General features: G+C 36.8%; 3 protein-coding genes across 4 annotated transcripts; 1 reads left to right on the forward strand and 2 right to left on the reverse strand.

The window, feature by feature from the left end:
• Positions 1 to 1,781: 1,781 nt before the first annotated feature.
• LOC149042458 (putative skeletal organic matrix protein 5) lies at positions 1,782 to 4,130 on the reverse strand. The gene is made up of 2 exons (XM_089213338.1): positions 2,997 to 4,130; positions 1,782 to 2,474 (listed from the first exon to the last, which is right to left on the reverse strand). The coding sequence occupies exons 1-2, from the start codon at positions 3,063 to 3,065 to the stop codon at positions 1,956 to 1,958; spliced, it is 588 nt and encodes a 195-aa protein (XP_089069464.1). The 5' UTR covers positions 3,066 to 4,130; the 3' UTR covers positions 1,782 to 1,955.
• Positions 4,131 to 7,452: 3,322 nt separating this feature from the next.
• On the reverse strand, positions 7,453 to 14,587 carry LOC113671293 (nuclear nucleic acid-binding protein C1D). 2 transcript variants are annotated; one of them, XM_089213339.1, is made up of 8 exons: positions 14,450 to 14,587; positions 13,164 to 13,368; positions 12,641 to 12,707; positions 12,287 to 12,342; positions 11,737 to 11,791; positions 10,058 to 10,126; positions 8,762 to 8,818; positions 7,453 to 8,456 (listed from the first exon to the last, which is right to left on the reverse strand). In XM_089213339.1, the coding sequence occupies exons 2-8, from the start codon at positions 13,308 to 13,310 to the stop codon at positions 8,377 to 8,379; spliced, it is 531 nt and encodes a 176-aa protein (XP_089069465.1). In that variant the 5' UTR covers positions 13,311 to 13,368; positions 14,450 to 14,587; the 3' UTR covers positions 7,453 to 8,376. The 2 variants fall into 2 exon arrangements, with proteins under 2 accessions (XP_089069465.1, XP_027043306.2); XM_027187505.2 differs by lacking the exons at positions 7,453 to 8,456; positions 8,762 to 8,818 and adding an exon at positions 8,922 to 9,670.
• A 1,226-nt stretch (positions 14,588 to 15,813) lies between these two features.
• LOC113671292 (uncharacterized) lies at positions 15,814 to 16,938 on the forward strand. The gene has a single exon (XM_027187503.2). The coding sequence runs from the start codon at positions 15,845 to 15,847 to the stop codon at positions 16,511 to 16,513; it is 669 nt and encodes a 222-aa protein (XP_027043304.2). The 5' UTR covers positions 15,814 to 15,844; the 3' UTR covers positions 16,514 to 16,938.
• Positions 16,939 to 17,875: the final 937 nt, after the last annotated feature.

The following is a 17,875-nucleotide window of genomic DNA, read 5'->3' on the forward strand; positions in this document are numbered from 1 at the left end:
CTGAAGGAGTCAATTAGTTGTTGTTATAGCCAATTAGCGCCCTTAATTTAGAGATCTTTGAATTGAATTAATTAGGAACCATCCAAAAAAACAAAAACAAAAAAAGAAAGGAACAAAAAAAAAAAAAGCAGCACTTTCTGCATTATTTTTTTTGCGCTGTAGTGAAAATATCATTCTCTTTTTTTTAAATAAGGAGTTATTATTGCTCTAATCCTAATGCGTTTTCTACCAGTTGACAGTTTAGATTAAAATGTCTCAGTTGAATACATTAACCCTGAAAAAAAGCAATGTCGTTAACCTAAGTTTGTCAAAAGTTTACGAATAATAACAAAAATACTCAAAATATACTTTTTCTTTCTTTTTCTCCTTCTTTTGTTTTTGGCAACAGCCATAAACATGGAATATATCTTTCAAATCAGCGAAAACAGTTCGACAGGCTACGTTAATTAGCGCTCTGTTTTTCCGTTGTTAACTCAGTAATTGGAGAAAGCATCGAGTAAAACAAAAGAGTTAAAGAAATGAGCTAAGTTGTCGCTGATATTTTACTAAGTGTTCATACTAACTAAAAGAAAGTAAAAGTGATTGCGTTCATGTGTTATCAATTAAAAAATTTCCATGAACTTCAATGACATTCACTCGGGGATATTAACGATAATCTTTAACTGAGGTATAATTCATACTTCAATTTTCTAACAGGAGATGGTGGTTTTTAGATATTCGCGTGGGGTAAAAACTTCATCGACCTTTCCCGCCCCTTTTTTCTCCTTTACAAATTTTCCTTCACGTATTATTCAAGAAAACATAATGAATTATCAGGAGAATGCACCCGTCTTGTGCTCCTTGGAGAACGATGACCGTCAGAATTGAAAGAGAGGCAACGCGATAGCTTCGAAGGCGATGACATACGCACAATGATATATCGACTTCACTTAAGGGGCTAGGGTACGCTGTGAGTTTGCGCTCTGAGTTCTTCTATTTTGAGACATACAGGTTTTCCCCATGGTAATTAACAAAAGCAGAGCACGTGGTTGTAAAATTTCGCAATCTCAAGATGTTTTGGTCACGTACTGTTGTGTATGTTACGAAGTGATTATAGTTCCTCATACAGGCAATGTGTACTCGGATAACTTGTTAAGAGTTCACATAAATTTCAGGGCTTTCTCTCTCGACGGAAACACAATCAACAACAGGAAAATTTTGAGCAGGGAAATATGTTGCATAGAGGAGGAATTCAATAGTCTGTGCTTTGCCAGTGCACGGGGTCATCAGATCGGCAAAAAGTGAGCGAGCCTTCTTTAAATTTCCAAGAATCAGGCAGTTCTTGGCATTTTAATTGTTATTTCAGGTTCAAAAAATATATCTTTTTGGATTTCCAAAACCATGCCCACTATGTCACAAGATTGACACTCAGGTTCGTGCCCTGCCAGAGCTCAGGCAGTGGGTGAAGCCCGCCCTCAAGCCAGGTTGGCTGAAGAAACTGCAGGGGCTTAACGTAAAGACTAGTGCCCGCATGCAGCCCAGCCACCAACCTATCAAAAGGTGGGTTGCCAGTGGCTACCTGTTTTGGACCTTGTTCATAAATTCAGAGTCAAACCTTTCCTTTGTGGCATCCCTTCTAGGGCACTAGATCATTTTGACTGGGGGTGGGGGAGAGTTGGGGAAATTTTCAAGTTTGAAAGGTGTTTTCTTGGATATTAACTTTGAGCTTTGAGATTGTATTTTTTATTGGCGAGGTATGTTTTTGTAAATTCACTCAGATATGTATATATATATATATATATATATATATATATATATATATATATACACAGTTTTTAACTAGATTTGAAAATGGATGTAGAAATTCCATATCAAATAGTTAACGGCGGTTCGTATTATAAAATCTGTTCATCTATTTACATTGATAATGATGGCTGCAATTTAGGTTAGTATTCTTTGGAAATACTGTTTGTCTCTTACTGAACGAAGATATATCCATATGTGTTGATGAGTTTCTCACCATTATCAGCATTTTCTGGCGCCCTGTTCCCGCATGAAATATTGTTATTTGGCTTTCCTGCAGTCCCAAATCCTATCCTTGAGTCACAAGACGCACAGTTGTTTTGATTGTTTCCAATAATACCGATCCTTGCTTGGGAATGTTTTGCCAAGGTACAAGCAGCATTGAACCCTTCTTTGTTACAGCCACTCTGTAGTGAAGCCTCAGAACCAATCAATGACCTCCACGTGTTACGACCCAGTGAGGTGGCGCGGTATCTTCCATCAGCGATCAGTGAGTAGAGAGAATCTGCTTGCTTGTTGATAACAATAAAGTTGATTTGTTGGCCGATTTTCATTCCGAGACAGATCTTAGAGAAGGACGTGTTCCAGTAGGTGGGCAACTTAGTCTCCTCATAATCAAACCCAGTCTCTCCACCATGAGAGTTGAAAGGTTCTCTATTGGTCCAGAGGTTGGAATCATAATGGAAAGTTCCCTGTTTACGAATTAAACGAAAATTGAATTAAAAACAAACCAAACACACATCCACACAAACAGATGGAAAAATATGAGGAACGTATTCTGGAAACGTTGTCACTACGGTTCATTTCATCTTTCTCGGAATTTTGTGATGGTAGGAAATTTTGATTTGTTCTGTGAAAGTACTCGAGCAAGTCATTCAAATGACTTGCCCGGTTGCTTTCATTGGACAAATAATCAGGAGAGGAATGTCTTAGGCTAACTCAATTAATTATTTATCTCTATTTTACCCTGTGCAATCATTAAAGTTATAGTTCCATAATCAGTACTTTAGCTATCTACCCAGATTAGCCTCCAGCTTTCACCTATCGAGTGCAGAAGTTATTTTCGAATCCTTGTTTTTTTTTTTTTTTAATTTCAGTATTGAATTTGGCGGTTATGAACAAATTGCGGAAGGATGGAAAAATGAGAGATAAACAGAGTACGTTGCAGTAGTTTGGTTTGAATTAAATAGCAACGACGAAGCGATTCCCTGTACCTTACTCCCGTTCATTTTCACGACAAGTGTCCATCCACCACCTGCACATGCCCCAAGATCATCAGTCATGTGACAATAAACAGGAATTTTTACTGACTCAATTGTCAGTTCATAGGCTCTGTTGCCATCAAACCTAGATGAAAGAAACAGTTAACAATGCTATGAATAAACATAGGATTGTGACTTTGTGTTATTTATCATGTTTTAGAGCTATTATCCACTTGGGCCAATTGAACTGCAGGTGTTGGTACCTGGGACTTAGACCAACCCTCCCCTCGCAAGGTAGGTTTTTGGTCATGAAAAAGGACATCGGGATAGTGCGGAGCTCGTGGGGAAAGTTAACAAAGTTTTGGTATTCAAAGAAGAAATCATGGCATATATAGCCTGGAAACAGGGTGTCTATTTAACCAAGCTAGCGTTAGGCTCACGACTGAAATAATCCCGGCGATCATATGGAGGCTAAGCTTAAGCTCAAATCCAGTTCTGCTTCCGTTCCTATAGTCCAGGTCGCTCGTAATTTTATAGCCTTGTTTCTTTTCATACATTCGTCCCTTCCTCCTCAGCCTTATCGGGGATCATCAAGGCGATATTGACCATCATACCCAACCAGACTTAAACTCTGTAAAATTATGAAAGTGATGTACTCGTACTTGCCTTTTTTTATCATACAATGCTTTGCAGGTTGTTGCAGGTTTATCGATTTTTTCACAGTTTCCTTTTTGATCGCCATTCTGACACACGCATAAGTATTTCTTCTCAGAAAACCCGCTTAAACAAGTACCATTATTTAAACAAGGATTATCTAAGCAATGGTTCTGTTGAGGAAAGATCAGATAAAAAAAAAAAAAAAAGGAAGAAAAAAGCTAAAGACGGTCGTTATTTCTCTTAGGAATATTTTTTGGTGTTTGGGATGAGTTATTCAGGACTTTCCTTTCAACTGATGTTGGCTCCTGAGTTAATAAATTATTTGTTGATTTAACCTCCTAAGTGGTTTGAATGGGGGATGGGTTGAAAGGGGAGGGGAAAAGGAGGGGGAAAGGTTATGTTAGATCACCGTGGAAAGATGTATGAGGCTTTCTCTTTCTTCTTGTTCATCTATTTATTGCTTAAGGGTTTGATTGAGAAGAGTGAAAGACATGCAGGGCATCTTGAGCAGGCAAAAATGTGACGATAGTCTTTTCACTCTATCATCATTTGTATACTTCTCGTGCGTTAAGTTTGATTTGATTAAAGGTGGACCATTTACAGACATGCATCATTTAGTTTGAAACCAACTTGAAAACTATCGAAGATGCGATTTGGGAGTAATAATATATTCGATGGTTATCATACGAGATAAATTTAGTTACCTCAGTACCAATGTAGGTAAAACCTTCTCTTGGTTTTATATCGTACGGGTAACTCGTGTGGTCAGAATCACTCAGTTCACATAATACTCGACCTTTGATATGAGGTCCAACATTTATTGACAGGCATTGACTCTCCATAACGCACTGAACTCTACAAGAGTCCTGTACATTAGCTGGTAGTGTTAGATTCTTAATAACATGACTTTGAAGCGCAGACCCTTTTATTTCAGTAGTAAATTTAACATATCGCCTACACGTATCTGTGAACGAAAAACATAAGTCGTGACAATGATTTAGCCTGGACTGAGACCTGAGATCTCGTTATTGGCCGGAACAAGTTGTGCAACAATCTTTCATGCGCATGTTTTCACACGGGATATCTAACCTAATCATCGTTATCAACATTATTACCATCGTCACTTAGAACATGAAATTTAAAAGAGCATATTAAGATTCTTTCGATAACGGTGAACCAGGCCCTTTAAAATTCAAATTTTTTTCTCAATTACTTCTGAACATAGTTGCGTTTAAATGTTTTCCTCACCAGCGACCAGAGAAGATAAGCAGCAATTTTGGTCCCCTTCGGTCTTACTAAGGCGACAAATACTTTGTTTATTACCTCCAAGTTTTATTCACTTTTGATATAGATTACATCGCTGACAATTAGGAGTAACTTGATCTTCAAACCATTCACATTTAGCATCGCATAATTTTGCAAACATCGACCACTGCGAAAGAAACTGCGCGTAAATATTCTTTGCAATGAATGTTCGGCCCACAAGTGTGTATTTTCGCTGTCACAACACGATGAACAACTGATACATGTATGAGAATATCAGGTGACAGTTGAACTCAAATCCTTTTCAAGACTGTCTTGACGAGATCAAAAGAATATGGGTACTTACCTTTTAGCAAAAATGTTACAGTTTTATATCACAATTCACGTTAGTAGTCGCGTTTTTCCAAGCCGAAAGTAACAGTCAAACCAAGAAATAATTACTATTGATACTTCCTAGCTTTCAGAATCGTTTTCGATATAGCTTGGAAATTAAAAGATTTTTGAAGATCTTGACTTATGTCACGATACTCTACATTATTACAATAAATGCAAAAGGTTTAGTTGGAACTGTAAGTTAAATTTCATAATGATTTCAATTTAGGTTTGCCATTTGCAGCCAAAAATTTATCAACTAGAATTTTTCGGTTAAGTCGTTTTATCACCCATTTTCCAGTCTCCAAATTCAGTAACTAACACTTTCAGTATGATTTACATGTTAAATTACAGCCTGGATTGCTTGCAGTAACCAAACCATTAATTTTAAAATAAGGTGAAGAAGAAATCGATCTCACTATGGCTGGTAAGGGAGAGGCAAAACATCCGACAAATCCAAGCGATGAGCGCCAACAATGTTTTCGAAGCAAGCATTATTTCAGATCAGAACTCAAATAAATGCTTTTCACAAAATTGACTCAGTCAATGATTTTCCCTCGTCAAGCAAAGCAAAAGTAATTATTTAAAAAATTCCTTTCTGAGGCTTGTTCGACCGACTATTCGTTAATAAATTATTTAAAGGTCTCAAGAAGAATACACCAAATATCACCACTTGACGCCAAATAATGAAAGCTACAATTTGCAGTCAACTCCCGCCGGTGGACACGTGCACATTGATGTGGCGAACACCTCGTAGTTTGGACATCTGCTAACTCTTGCTCCTTCAATTAAAGAATCTAAGTAAAACGCACCCCCGCGCCTACGAATAACGTTCAACTCTTTGGGTCCCCAAACATCAGCGAAATCCCAATGTCCGAGTGGACATAGTGAATATCAAAAAATGTGGCACATGGTCGAAAAATTGAACATTCATAATTTGCCCAGAGATATAGTGATCTCAGAAACGCGAAATTTTCGTGACCGAAAAACCGCAAGAAAGGAAAGAGATAATGTTTTTCTTGTGATTGAAGTAATTTAATCCCGAGATACACAGCATGGGTAAAAAGGTTAATCGAGAATTTGTTACGAACTGCGATATTACTAATTAGAAATATTGGTGATTTTAAAGAGAGTTCCGTGAGCTCCAGATTGAATGAAATGGTCCCGTTTTAGACATAAAACATACTCAATCCCTCCGAAATTACACAAAGTAGTTATTTAAGAAATTCCTCTCTGAGGCTTGTTCGACCGGCTATTCGTTAATAAATTATTTAAAGGTCTCAAGAAGAACACACCAAATATCACCACTTGACGCCAAATGATGAACTGAAAGCAACAATTTCCAGTCAACTCCCACCGGTGGACACATTGATGTGGCGAACACCTCGTAGTCTGGACATCTGCTAACTCTTGCTCCTTCAATTAAAGAATCTAAGTAAAACGCACCCCCGCGCCTACGAATAACTTTCAACTCTTTGGGTCCCAAATTACTTCAAATACAAAAGGGTAAAGCAGATAAACATCAGCGAATGTCCAAGTGGACATAGTGAATATCAAAAAACGTGACACATAGTCGAAAAATTGAACATTCATAATTTGCCCAGAGATACAGTGATCTCAGAAACGCGAAATTTTCGTGACCGAAAAATCGCAAGAACGGAAAGAGATAATTTTTTTTTTGTGATTGAAGTAATTTTCATCCCGAGATACACCGCATGGGAAAAATGTTAATTGAGAATTTGTTATGAACTGCGATATTAGTAATTGGAAATATTGGTGATTTTAAATAGTGTTCCGTGAGCTCCAAATTGAATGAAATGGTCCTGCTTTAGACTTAAAACATATTCAATCCCTCCAATACAAATCAATCAAATTTAAACGAGCTTACTCTCTTCTGCGCTTTTCACGAGAAAAGTTCACTTGCACCTACTCGGAGCACTGAATTCCGCCACTTTACGGCTACCGACGCTCGTTTCTGTTTTCGCGAATTTTCTGGAATAAGGAAGCAATTTTGGAAAAAAAAACACAAAACAAACAAAACAAAACAAAGACAAAAAACCTCACCATCTTTCTAAGTTTACTATTAGGTAGCTCTGACCGACACATGAGGATAGTCATTTTTCGGTCGATAAGCCACCACTCACTCGGTCTTAAAAGAAGTCGCTCTCAAACACTATTTCGTGGTGAACATTTATTTGTTGATGGAATGCACAAAACTGTCTCAAAACAGAAAGATATTAAATAGAGAACATACAAAAAAATATACCAAAACCTCAGTCTAAAACAAGAATTAAAAAAAAAACCTCTAAACAAACAAAGCTCCGACCAAACGGCGAACAAATTTTCACGAGTTCGCTGGGAAGAGAAATTATTCAAAGAAATGCTACGTGACGTGTTAGCCTTGAGAAAAAAAGCTAGAAAGCAAGCGAATTCATAGGAATGGTTCTGAGATTACTCGAGATCATTTCCAAGGGCATCGGACCGTTTTCTCCTAGTCGTTCACGTACACAAGTCATAAACTTTATCTGAACTATTTACAGGCAAATCCATGGTCCACACGCGTATTTTTCACTCATTTCAAATATTGTTGCATAATCATTTAATACGATCCCTCAAGTTAGCTCCGCTCGAAGAGTCAATTTACAGGATAGAGCTGTTGCTCTAATCAGCAAAACAAAAAAAAGAATTAAAATTTACTCCTGGCTTGTAAAGGTTGCTAAAAGACCCACACATTTCTAAGCTCAGATATGTTTTTTCCTTTTTGTTTTCTGGACTTGATCGTGTACAACGTTAAATAGCATTCCTATCATTTTCAAATGAATGACCATTAGAAACTTTCCCGATTGAGATTTCGCTCCGGTTTTTTTTTTTAAACAATCTCCTTTACTTCCTTTACGTCCGAGATTGAGTCTTCCTTAGCTTTTACTAGGAGAGTGAACACGTTGTCTTTTGTCATTAAATTCATCTTCATTCTTTCACTGTGAGTGCATAGTACATCGCGAAAAACAATTCTTGGGTAAATCGCACAATTTTCCTCCAAAATTGATGTAACAGTTCTTTGAAATCTAGGCTAGGTGAAAGGTTTAATTTGTCCTTGCTACTAACGCTTCCTCTTCTTCTTCTTTTCGGTAGACTTGGCAAGTTTCCCTTCACTTTTTCGCTTCTCAGACTTCTTTGATTCTGAAGAAAAACAAAATACGCCACAATCGTCAAGGGCACGTAGGTGCAAGAAGTATATTGCAGTATATTTAGAGTGAACAGATGCTGGAAATAAACATTTGTTCTTTAGCAGCTCTACGTGTACTTGATCGTTCCTCTCTTAATTTTTTCAACAGCTAGAACAAAGAACTCTCCATCCACCATAAACAAAATCCACTGAAACAACGACAACAGTAATGACAATTGTGATGACGACGCTGAAGATAATGACGACAAGAAAGTCCAAAACATAAACACACAAACAAATAAAACACGATCGTCCTCACCTTCTTCACGTGGGGTTTCTACTTCCTTCTGTGATATCTCCGAAGTCGCGCCTTTATCTTGGAAAAAATTTCAAATTACATGTAAATACAAATACGCCCAGTTCTACACTGGAGACAAATGACCATTATTTTGTCTCAAATACAATCGGCTCTCTTCACCTCATTTCAAGCCAAAGATTCCTTTGCAATTCAGAGGATGTGAGCTAGGCAAAGAGGGCTACTTTTCGTAGACATAAAGAACACAAACGTTGTCACCATTTTGAAGTACACGTAAGGTCCGTCTATGGGTCAAGTCTTATAACAGCCTAGTTGCACCCCACTGCTGGACCTTATACTCAGTTTGAAGCAGGCTGAATCAACTACAGGTAGGAATATTGCCTTCCCCCAGGACATGATGTGATTAATCTCTTGGTTAATCAAGTTTTCTTGAAGTTCCTGGGTGGAACTGCAGAGGCCACGGGAGAGTGAAATCTGATAGTTCCTGCATTTTAACAAACAAGATGACCCACTCAGGGTTCCAACCCAGACCTTTTGATTTGGAGATCTCCCACTTGCAAGTAGGAGTAAATACCGGTAATACCCCGGTAATGACTGGTACCAAACAACAAAACATACATGTAAACCAAAAAACAAAATGAAAATAACAAAAAAATGGACTGAACATGATCCAAGAAAACATTAAAAGTAAGCTCTAACTTACTCAAAACTGAAAAAAAAAATTCCAAAAGGAAGAACATTTTTTGTTTGTTTGTTTATTACTTGTTTAGTTGTTTTCTATGTCTTTGTTGTTTAATACACAGCAGATCTATTATCCCTTTCTCTACTTGGCTCTTTTCCACACCAATGTACTTCTTAGCCCTTTAACCCCTAAGAGTGACTGGCATCTACTTTCTCCCTGCAATATCAGCCCTGAATAAAACATTAAGGTCATGAGAATAAGGGTAATGATCAACAACTAAAGAACCTCTTGATTGTTGAACAAATTCTCCTTTTAAGAACCTTAAGAAAAGTATAGAGAAAGTATGGAGAGTATGCATACTGATGTTAGTGTGTAAAGGGTTGAAAACAAATAAAGACAATGAAACAATGTAAAAACAATGCACATAAAAAGATAAAATACAACATTAACAAAGGAAATAATACTGGAAATATTCACAATCCCACCTGGCATGACACACATGTAGAGCCCCAGGTTGTCAATGAACCCTCACAGAGTGAAGCCAATCAAAAGGCAAAAACAAATTCTGGTGTCTTAAGAACCAATCAAAGAATGTGAAAGAGAGTAAAGTTGCTTACCAGTATCTGGTTGCCATAAAGCACTCTTGACAAATCTCTTTGCAGCACCTTTGTCTATTCTTAAAGAAGCTAATAAAAGAAATACAATCATGTAAATAAATATACATCAATACATAATTAAAAGATACATTTGCCTTCAACTTGTGGTTTACAATATATTAAGGAAAGTAAAAATAGAAATTCATAACAAAATCCAATAAAGTTATTGGAGTGTTCAATTATGAAAACTCTCTTACCATCATTAATGCAAGATGACCACTTAATACAGGTTCCGCAAAATAGGGTTAACATAGAAAACCATAAATTGACCATAGATTGATCACTTTATGTACAAAAACTTGTTAAAAAAATACTATGACTACAACTTCTAAATTTAATTTCAGGAAAGAAACATTGATTAAATTTTACTTGAAAGATTGTTTTTAGTTTTATTTGAAGGGTTATTATTCAATACAGATGGAAGACAATACAAACAGGTCATTAAGACTAATTAAAGGAGACAAAACTGCTTGATAGAGGTGACTGCTAAACAGACTTGAAAGATTGTTCCTAGTTCTTTTTGAGTAATTCCCCTTTAAGTTATTGTTCAATACAGGTAGAGGACAATGCAGACAGGCCATTGGGACTTAGTAAAGGGGACCAACTGCTTGATAGAGGTGACTGCTAAACAGACATGAGAATTACAGTGATAAAGGGGGGAAAATGTTAGGACATTAATAACCAACAGCTAAATACAGGGTAACCATTTAATACCCTGCTGCTTAATACAGGTTTAGCTGTGAATAGTACTCCCTCATTTTGCAACCTGTTTACATCCCTGTCTATTGTTTCCTGCCTTCCCTAAATGTATTGTCAATTTTTTTTCTTTCTAACTCTGAAGCTGAAATTCAAATTTTTTGGACTTTCAGGAGGCCAGGGAGGGAGGAGGCTTGTAAAAATGAATAAAAAATTCTGAAATCAAATGAATTTTTCACACTCTATTTCATTCAGTGTCTAAAAGACAAGCACTTTTGCTATGGATTGACAATTAAATCAATGTTTCTATGTTTCTCTATTTACTTTTTATTTTTGCTTTTTGGCAAGGGGCTTCACTTTCATTTTAAGAACTGAAATCTCAGATGTAGTCAAAGATCATGGGAACCTTTCTTTCCCTTTGTCTCAGTCAATTACAGCAAAGAAACAACTAATACAGAAATACGATTATGCTAGCTCTAACTGACTAAATATGCAAGCAAAGTCTGCGCAATGTTTTGAGAGTTAGCTACAACAAGAACAAGCGTATGTAAATGAAAATAAACGCAAATAGTGTGCTACAACATCTAGAGAATGTTAGTATAAACAAAACAACATGCCCGGCTCCTTTCTAAGCAAGTGAGCCATCCTATGGTCCAGAGAGGCTGCTGTACATAGGATGGCTCACTTGCTTAGAAAGGAGCCGGGCATGTTGTTTTGTTTATACTAACATTCTCTAGATGTTGTAGAACACTATTTGCATTTATTTTCATTTACATACACTTGTTCTTGTTGTAGCTAACTCTCAAAACATTACGCAGACTTTGCTTGCAGTGAACTGTTGACAGAGTATAAACACATAAAGGATCAGTTAACTGTTATGGGCAAACTAATTCTAAAGTGCTATCTGTTGATGAAATGGAAAAACAAAAGCCACTAATTTGTACCTTCTTTCTTTTCAGTAGCTTCTTTTACTTTACCCATGTATTTCTTTATTCTATCCTGAAACAAACAAAGGGAAGGTAAATGTATGTACAACATCAAGTGTCACAAGACAGGCTCTCTACTGGAATCCCCTGCATAAGAGAAATAGAGAGGCAGACCAAGGAACACTTGGCATTGTGACCTCGAGGTTGACATCAGAAAGACTGGCCACTCATATAGCTTATTAGAAAAGATTGCCCAGAACAAAGAACTCTGGCACACAGTTGTTGACAACCTATGCCCCAGGAGAAGTGATGGGGCTTAGATAGATAGATAGATACAGACATGTATGCACATTTATGTGAACAGCACTTGGAGAAACAAATATTTTGTGCTACCATTTTCAGGCACGTTTTACAATGTCATACTGTGCGCAATGTACTGTAAGTAGTCGCTCTTACACCACATGTGTAAATTTACAAGGGGTCCTGAAAGAGCAGATCAGAGCATTGAAACAATAATATGTCTTATATCTACACAGTAAGTGTTTGTTATCAATAACAGTTTACAAACCAGTTCAGATTTTACAGGATGCTGTCGTGGGTTAACTCCTTGAGTTGTCAAATACACTGTTGATGCACATAAAAAAAAAATCAATTTGGACATCAATGTTTCATTGCAATTAAGTTGTAGTCTATTGTCAACTAACTTATCTTTAAGAAAAATTAGCAACTCTAGAGGTGAGATCTCACACCACTTCCAAAAATGAATCAATACAGATTCACTAAGTGTATATTAGACATTATATCCCCATGCAGGTACTGACAATAGGAACGTAATGCACATGCAATCTACAGTAGATATTTCTCCTGATAAATCACACACATTTTGTTTTCATACAACCATTTACATGTACATGATACTTACTCCAGAACATAGAGTTTATGGCATATGCAACAACTAAATCCAGTTTTGCACTTTGTAAGGGATTCATCTGGAAGGAAAGGCAAACACATGTACTTTTACTTCACTAAGTATAAATACAGTTGATGTACTTTCAAAGTGGAAAAATGTCTCAGAATCAAGTACAATTTGTGCCTTGTGAACAAATAGTTTAGCTAAACTGGTTTACTCTTCTTCGTATTGGAAGTAATAATTTTCTAACCTTCCTAAATTTCGATCGCTGTTCCGGATTTCGGATTCCGCATTCCGGATTCCATATTTCATCATCAGGCAACCCGGCCCGTAAACACAAGATCGCATCATATCAAAATGATTCATATTAACACTACTCCTTCACAAAAAAATTTCCTTTTTCTGTTTAACATGGCTATGAAGTACGAGTAACAATCATAACTAAGAATAATTCTTCTTTATAAGAAGCACATGGCATTGAAGGCAAATCTTAACTCACGGTCAAATTTCAAATAAACTGAAGATGTCACCGAACCTTTTCCTTAAGGTCATCGACTGAAGTCTCCAGAAGGGACTTAAATGTATCATCAACTTTTCCCAAAGCTTCGTGGAACGTTTCCAGCGACTCGGTGACTTCTTCGGGTAATTCCGGCTCTTCTACGGTTACAGTTTGAGCCGCCATCTTTAAAATTACCTTGACCGCGACCTGACTGGGTAAGAATACTTGATAACGAGGCTACCTACAAATTTCAACACTGGCGTTATTTTCAGCGTGCGGAATTTTAGAGAGCGTACCCCGAAAAAAGGGTTGAATTATGTTTCCCAGAGTGGCGATTTCATTCGAAAAAGAATGGTACAAGTGCTGTATTTCTGCAGTTTGGTTTACACCAAGACTTAACCGAGTAATTATGGGAATGTATCAAAGCTCTCTTGCAAATCTTGTCCCCTGCATTGTTATGCTCGGACTGGATTCAGCCGGAAAGACCACGATATTCAGCAACCTCATGATAAAGAAGTCTGTGGAAACGATTCCTACCTATGTATTTAACGTAGACACCGTTTGACCTTGTAATGGGGTCACTATCATATTAAGGGATGTTGGTGAAAAGGAGATCTTAAGACTTCTCTGGCAGCATTATTTAGCGAATATCCAGGGTTTGATATTTGTTGTGGATAAAAGGAAGGAAGAATCAGCGAGGCAAGGAAAGAGCTTTTTAGCATCCTTGAAACTCCTGAGGCATGGGGATTACCCTTGATCATTATAGGTGACAGGCCAGACCTTCCTCATATGCTCGAGTCACAGGAATTGGCGCAGGAGCTGTCTCTATCAGCACAAAGCAAACTCCTGGCACGTCCAAGAGGCATCTGCCATAACTAGCAAGTATATCAAGGAAGCTATGTGCAGACTCAGGGATATGATTGGAGAAACTCAAGAGAATTTAACTGTATCACTTATGGGTAATTAGTTTTCAAATACAGTTATTGAAATCACAGCAAATGTAATTTCTATAATTCTCATGTAAGAGACAATTAGTTTTTTTCCTGCCTATGAGGTGTGCAAGTAAACTCTGATCATTTCCAAACACAATGCACTGAAATATTGGCAAACATCAAAGACTATGACAAAATAACTTTAAATTAAAAGTCTGAAGCATCACAGCATATTTTTCCAACAAGACTTAAATGAGCTGAAAAGGATGGTTGATTGGTTGGAATTCCAAACAGTCTGCTCTCATTTTTTGGGGTTAAATTTTTCTTGAAAAAAAAAAAAAATAAAAAAATAACACTAAAATACTAAGAAAGTAACCAATTTTAGATTACCTTTCAGTTTAATTATTTTCAGACTTCAGACTCTACAAAAGAGTAAATAGATGGAGAAATAAAAGGCAAATTGCAAAAAAAGACAAGCAAAGTGGAAAAAATGAATCCAAAAAAATAAATAAATAAAGTAAAAAACATAAAAACATCCTTCAACGTGAATCCTTTTCATACAGCTCACTATACACAATTTGAAAAAACCATGCAATATTGAGATGGAATTCATGCCCTTTCCTCATCACAATCTTTTATACTATTATCTTTATTATTAATATTATTATCACTATTAATATTATCATCATTATTATTGCTATTATTACCAGTAATCTTACCTTCATTTTATTTAATTCTTTAATTGATACTTATTGCCTTTGATGTGTTTTTAAGTAATTCTTTGAACCAGAATTGATTCAAAACATGTTTTTATCTGAAAGCACATCTATTCCATTGTTAATCTCCTAAGACTCTTTGAAAAGCAAATTTGATGCATGGCACCAATGAAAAACAATTAAAGTATGCACAACTCTATTTAGTATCTTTGAATTGAAGGAATTATCTGGACCTAGAATGAAAAGGCACAAGGAAATATTTATAAGTGTAACAATACATAGATTAATTTTCTATCGGGTAAGGCAGCCATAAACAGAGTGAAATACACTGAATGATGAGTTGATTGAAATGTGCTATCGGGATTAATGTGTTTTTTTTCGGACACATCAATCCGATCAATCTATACAGTCGATGAAAGCAAAGATTTTTTTTTAACCGATTTAAATTCCAAGAGGTATTCGAGGGAATGTGTCATCTTTTTTGTTTTGTTTGCTAGACCATAAACATTTCGTTCAACAACTCTAACATTGTGAAGGATCGCGGCTGACTTGACACGACCACTATCCATTCATTCCAAATGTCCTAGTTAAATTAATCTAAAGAATAAACAAAAAAAGTTACGATCAAGCACAGCAGTCAGAGGACCCTCCGTTAAATTCTTAAAGATTAAGAAACGCATTTCGATCGCGCTAAGAAAAATATACCATTACAGCTCGTAAGAAACCAAAACGATTTTCAAATCTTCTTCCACTTCACGTCATCCAATGGAGTCCCCAAAAGGAACCTGAATACTTCTTCAACTTTTTCCGTAGCTTTGTGGGTCGATTCCATCGCTTTTGTGACTTTTTCGGATAGTCTAGTTCGCAAATCTCGTTGCTCTTAGCCTTGGACCGCCATATTAACAAATACCTCGACCGCGAGATGACTGGGTAAGAACGTTTGATAACGAGGCTCATAAGGAAGCTGTTGGCGATGGGTCTATTTTTAGCGGCTCATCTGAGCTGTCAAAATAAGCCACGTTGGCACTGACTGGGTATTCAGAAATTATGTTTCCAGTTACAGCACTCTATGAACATAAAAGCGCCGTATTTTAGTAGTGTTGTTCAGTATCGCCAAACAAAACCTGGTAAAAGACGAAACCACAACGCAGTCATGGGAATCACACTTTCTCAATTTTTCAGTCGAATGAGTGAGCTCTACCGTTCTTTCTCCCATCGTGAGGCGCGCATTCTCATGGTTGGATTGGATGCAGCTGGAAAGACCACGATATTATACAAACTCAAGTTGAACGAGGCGGTGTCAACGATTCCTACCATTGGATTTAACGTAGAAACTGTTTCACCCTGCAAGGGACTTACCTTCACGGTCTGGGATGTCGGTGGCCAGGAGAAGATCCGACCACTTTGGCGCCACTATTTCCAGAACACCCAGGGGTTAATCTATGTCGTAGATAGCTCTGATCTGGAAAGAATCAACGAAGCCAGGCGAGAGCTCTTCGCAGTTCTCGACAGTCCAGAGATGGAGGGAGTACCTGTGGTCGTCATTGGTAACAAACAGGATCTTCCACGAGCGCTTAGGTCGCACGAGTTGGCTCAGCAGTTGGCTCTGTTGCAGCATAAGGCAAACCCATGGCATGTGCAAGAAGCCTGCGCTAAAAATGGTGAGGGCATTTACGAGGCTATGCACAAATTGAGTGATATGGTCAACGAGTTTGAAAAGAACTCAAGAAAATACTAGTTGCATTGTTAGGTCATGGGTGATAGACAACGTGAAGAGCCCAATAAGATTTTGTTAACTGTCACGCCTTTCTTAACTAAAGGAAAATTGTACATTTTAGCACTGCCAAATTTTTGCTTTTTACACCATGATGTATCGATATTTATTTATTTGATACTAGGAAAAGAAAGAAAAAAAAATGAATGAGTGATAAAATCAAAGCAACAGACTATATAGGTTAGGTTAACGTTGATGATATTCTTGAGCTTTTGATATATTATTTTAATTAAACTACATTTTGATGTTTTTTATATCCTAATTTCTAGAAAAGGAATCTATTATACTACACTTCACTTCTGCTGATATTCTACCATTTTGAGACTTTTGATTTTCTACCCCTAAAAAATTGCTTTCTTGAACTCTGTCTAATAAATACATTGTATTATCAATATATCGTTTTATATTATGCTTGTTAGACACTGAATGTGGTGGCACAATTCTTAACTTCTCCTCATTTAAGTCGATGTTCAAAACTCACTTGAGACGCCTCCAAATTTGTAAGCAGAATCAACTCAAACTCAGTTTGGGCTGACTAGAAATCGACGAACAACCTTTGAGTCTCTGAGGATGCACTACTCTCCACCTCGTGTAGAAATAGAACTGAGTGTATGAAAAAAATACGCCCTGTAAAAAGGTTTTATACCCTATTAAACCGAAGCATTTTCCTCTATTCCTTGAGATGAGTTAGTGACACAGTAGACTTTGACACTCTTTGACTGTGATTTAGCGAAAATTGATCTTTGCTGCAAACGAAAAAAGTCTAAAGGCGTATCTGGAGTCGGTATGCTGCCGAAGCTTCTCTGTAGTATGACGACTTAAAAAAAAAAGAATTAAAAAAAATAATAGTAGTAATAGCAATAATATAATAAGAAAAAAAAGAAAGTAAAACTGAAAATGATAGTAAAAGCAAGAACTAGAACGTGTTAACTTTCCCTACCTTTAGTCCGTAGCCGCCTTGTTACTTCCGGCCGTTTTACTCTATTTCGTCGACTTTCGTTGTGTCGCTACGGCTTTTTTCTTTTATTTCACACGGACAGAAATCATAATTTTCAAAACTAGAAATGAAAATAGAAGGAAACTAATCAAAATATTAATTGCTGAAGTTAATTGGCAACTATATTTGTCGAAAGTGAAGGGAGACTGCCGCTACTATTAATTTTGTTGGAAAATCAGCCTGTTTAACAGCAGTTCCTAAGCTCAGTTATGCCATGTTACATTTCCTCTGCTCTTTATTTATTTCTACCGTTTGTTTTGTTTGTCATTTTTGTTTGAATACTTTTTTAATTCAAAAAAACAAAAAAACAAAAAAACAAAAAAAAAGAA

The sequence above is a fragment of the Pocillopora damicornis genome, chromosome 7 (assembly GCF_964200805.1).
Source record: "Pocillopora damicornis chromosome 7, jaPocDami1.2, whole genome shotgun sequence".
Classification (NCBI taxonomy): Eukaryota; Metazoa; Cnidaria; class Anthozoa; order Scleractinia; family Pocilloporidae; genus Pocillopora; species Pocillopora damicornis.

Excerpts from the sequence above, each read along its gene's own strand:
- LOC149042458 (XM_089213338.1), bottom strand. The coding sequence starts at position 3,065 with ATGACTGATGATCTTGGGGCATGTGCAGGTGGTGGATGGACACTTGTC. Across the intron at positions 2,475-2,996 it reads TGAAAATGAACGGGAGTAAG|GGAACTTTCCATTATGATTC; the intron begins GTACAGGGAATC and ends ATTCGTAAACAG.
- LOC113671293 (XM_089213339.1), bottom strand. The coding sequence starts at position 13,310 with ATGGCGGCTCAAACTGTAACCGTAGAAGAGCCGGAATTACCCGAAGAA. Across the intron at positions 11,792-12,286 it reads ATCCTGTAAAATCTGAACTG|GATAGAATAAAGAAATACAT; the intron begins GTTTGTAAACTG and ends TGTTTGTTTCAG. Across the intron at positions 10,127-11,736 it reads AGCTACTGAAAAGAAAGAAG|CTTCTTTAAGAATAGACAAA; the intron begins GTACAAATTAGT and ends TTCTTTTATTAG.
- LOC113671292 (XM_027187503.2), top strand. The coding sequence starts at position 15,845 with ATGAACATAAAAGCGCCGTATTTTAGTAGTGTTGTTCAGTATCGCCAA.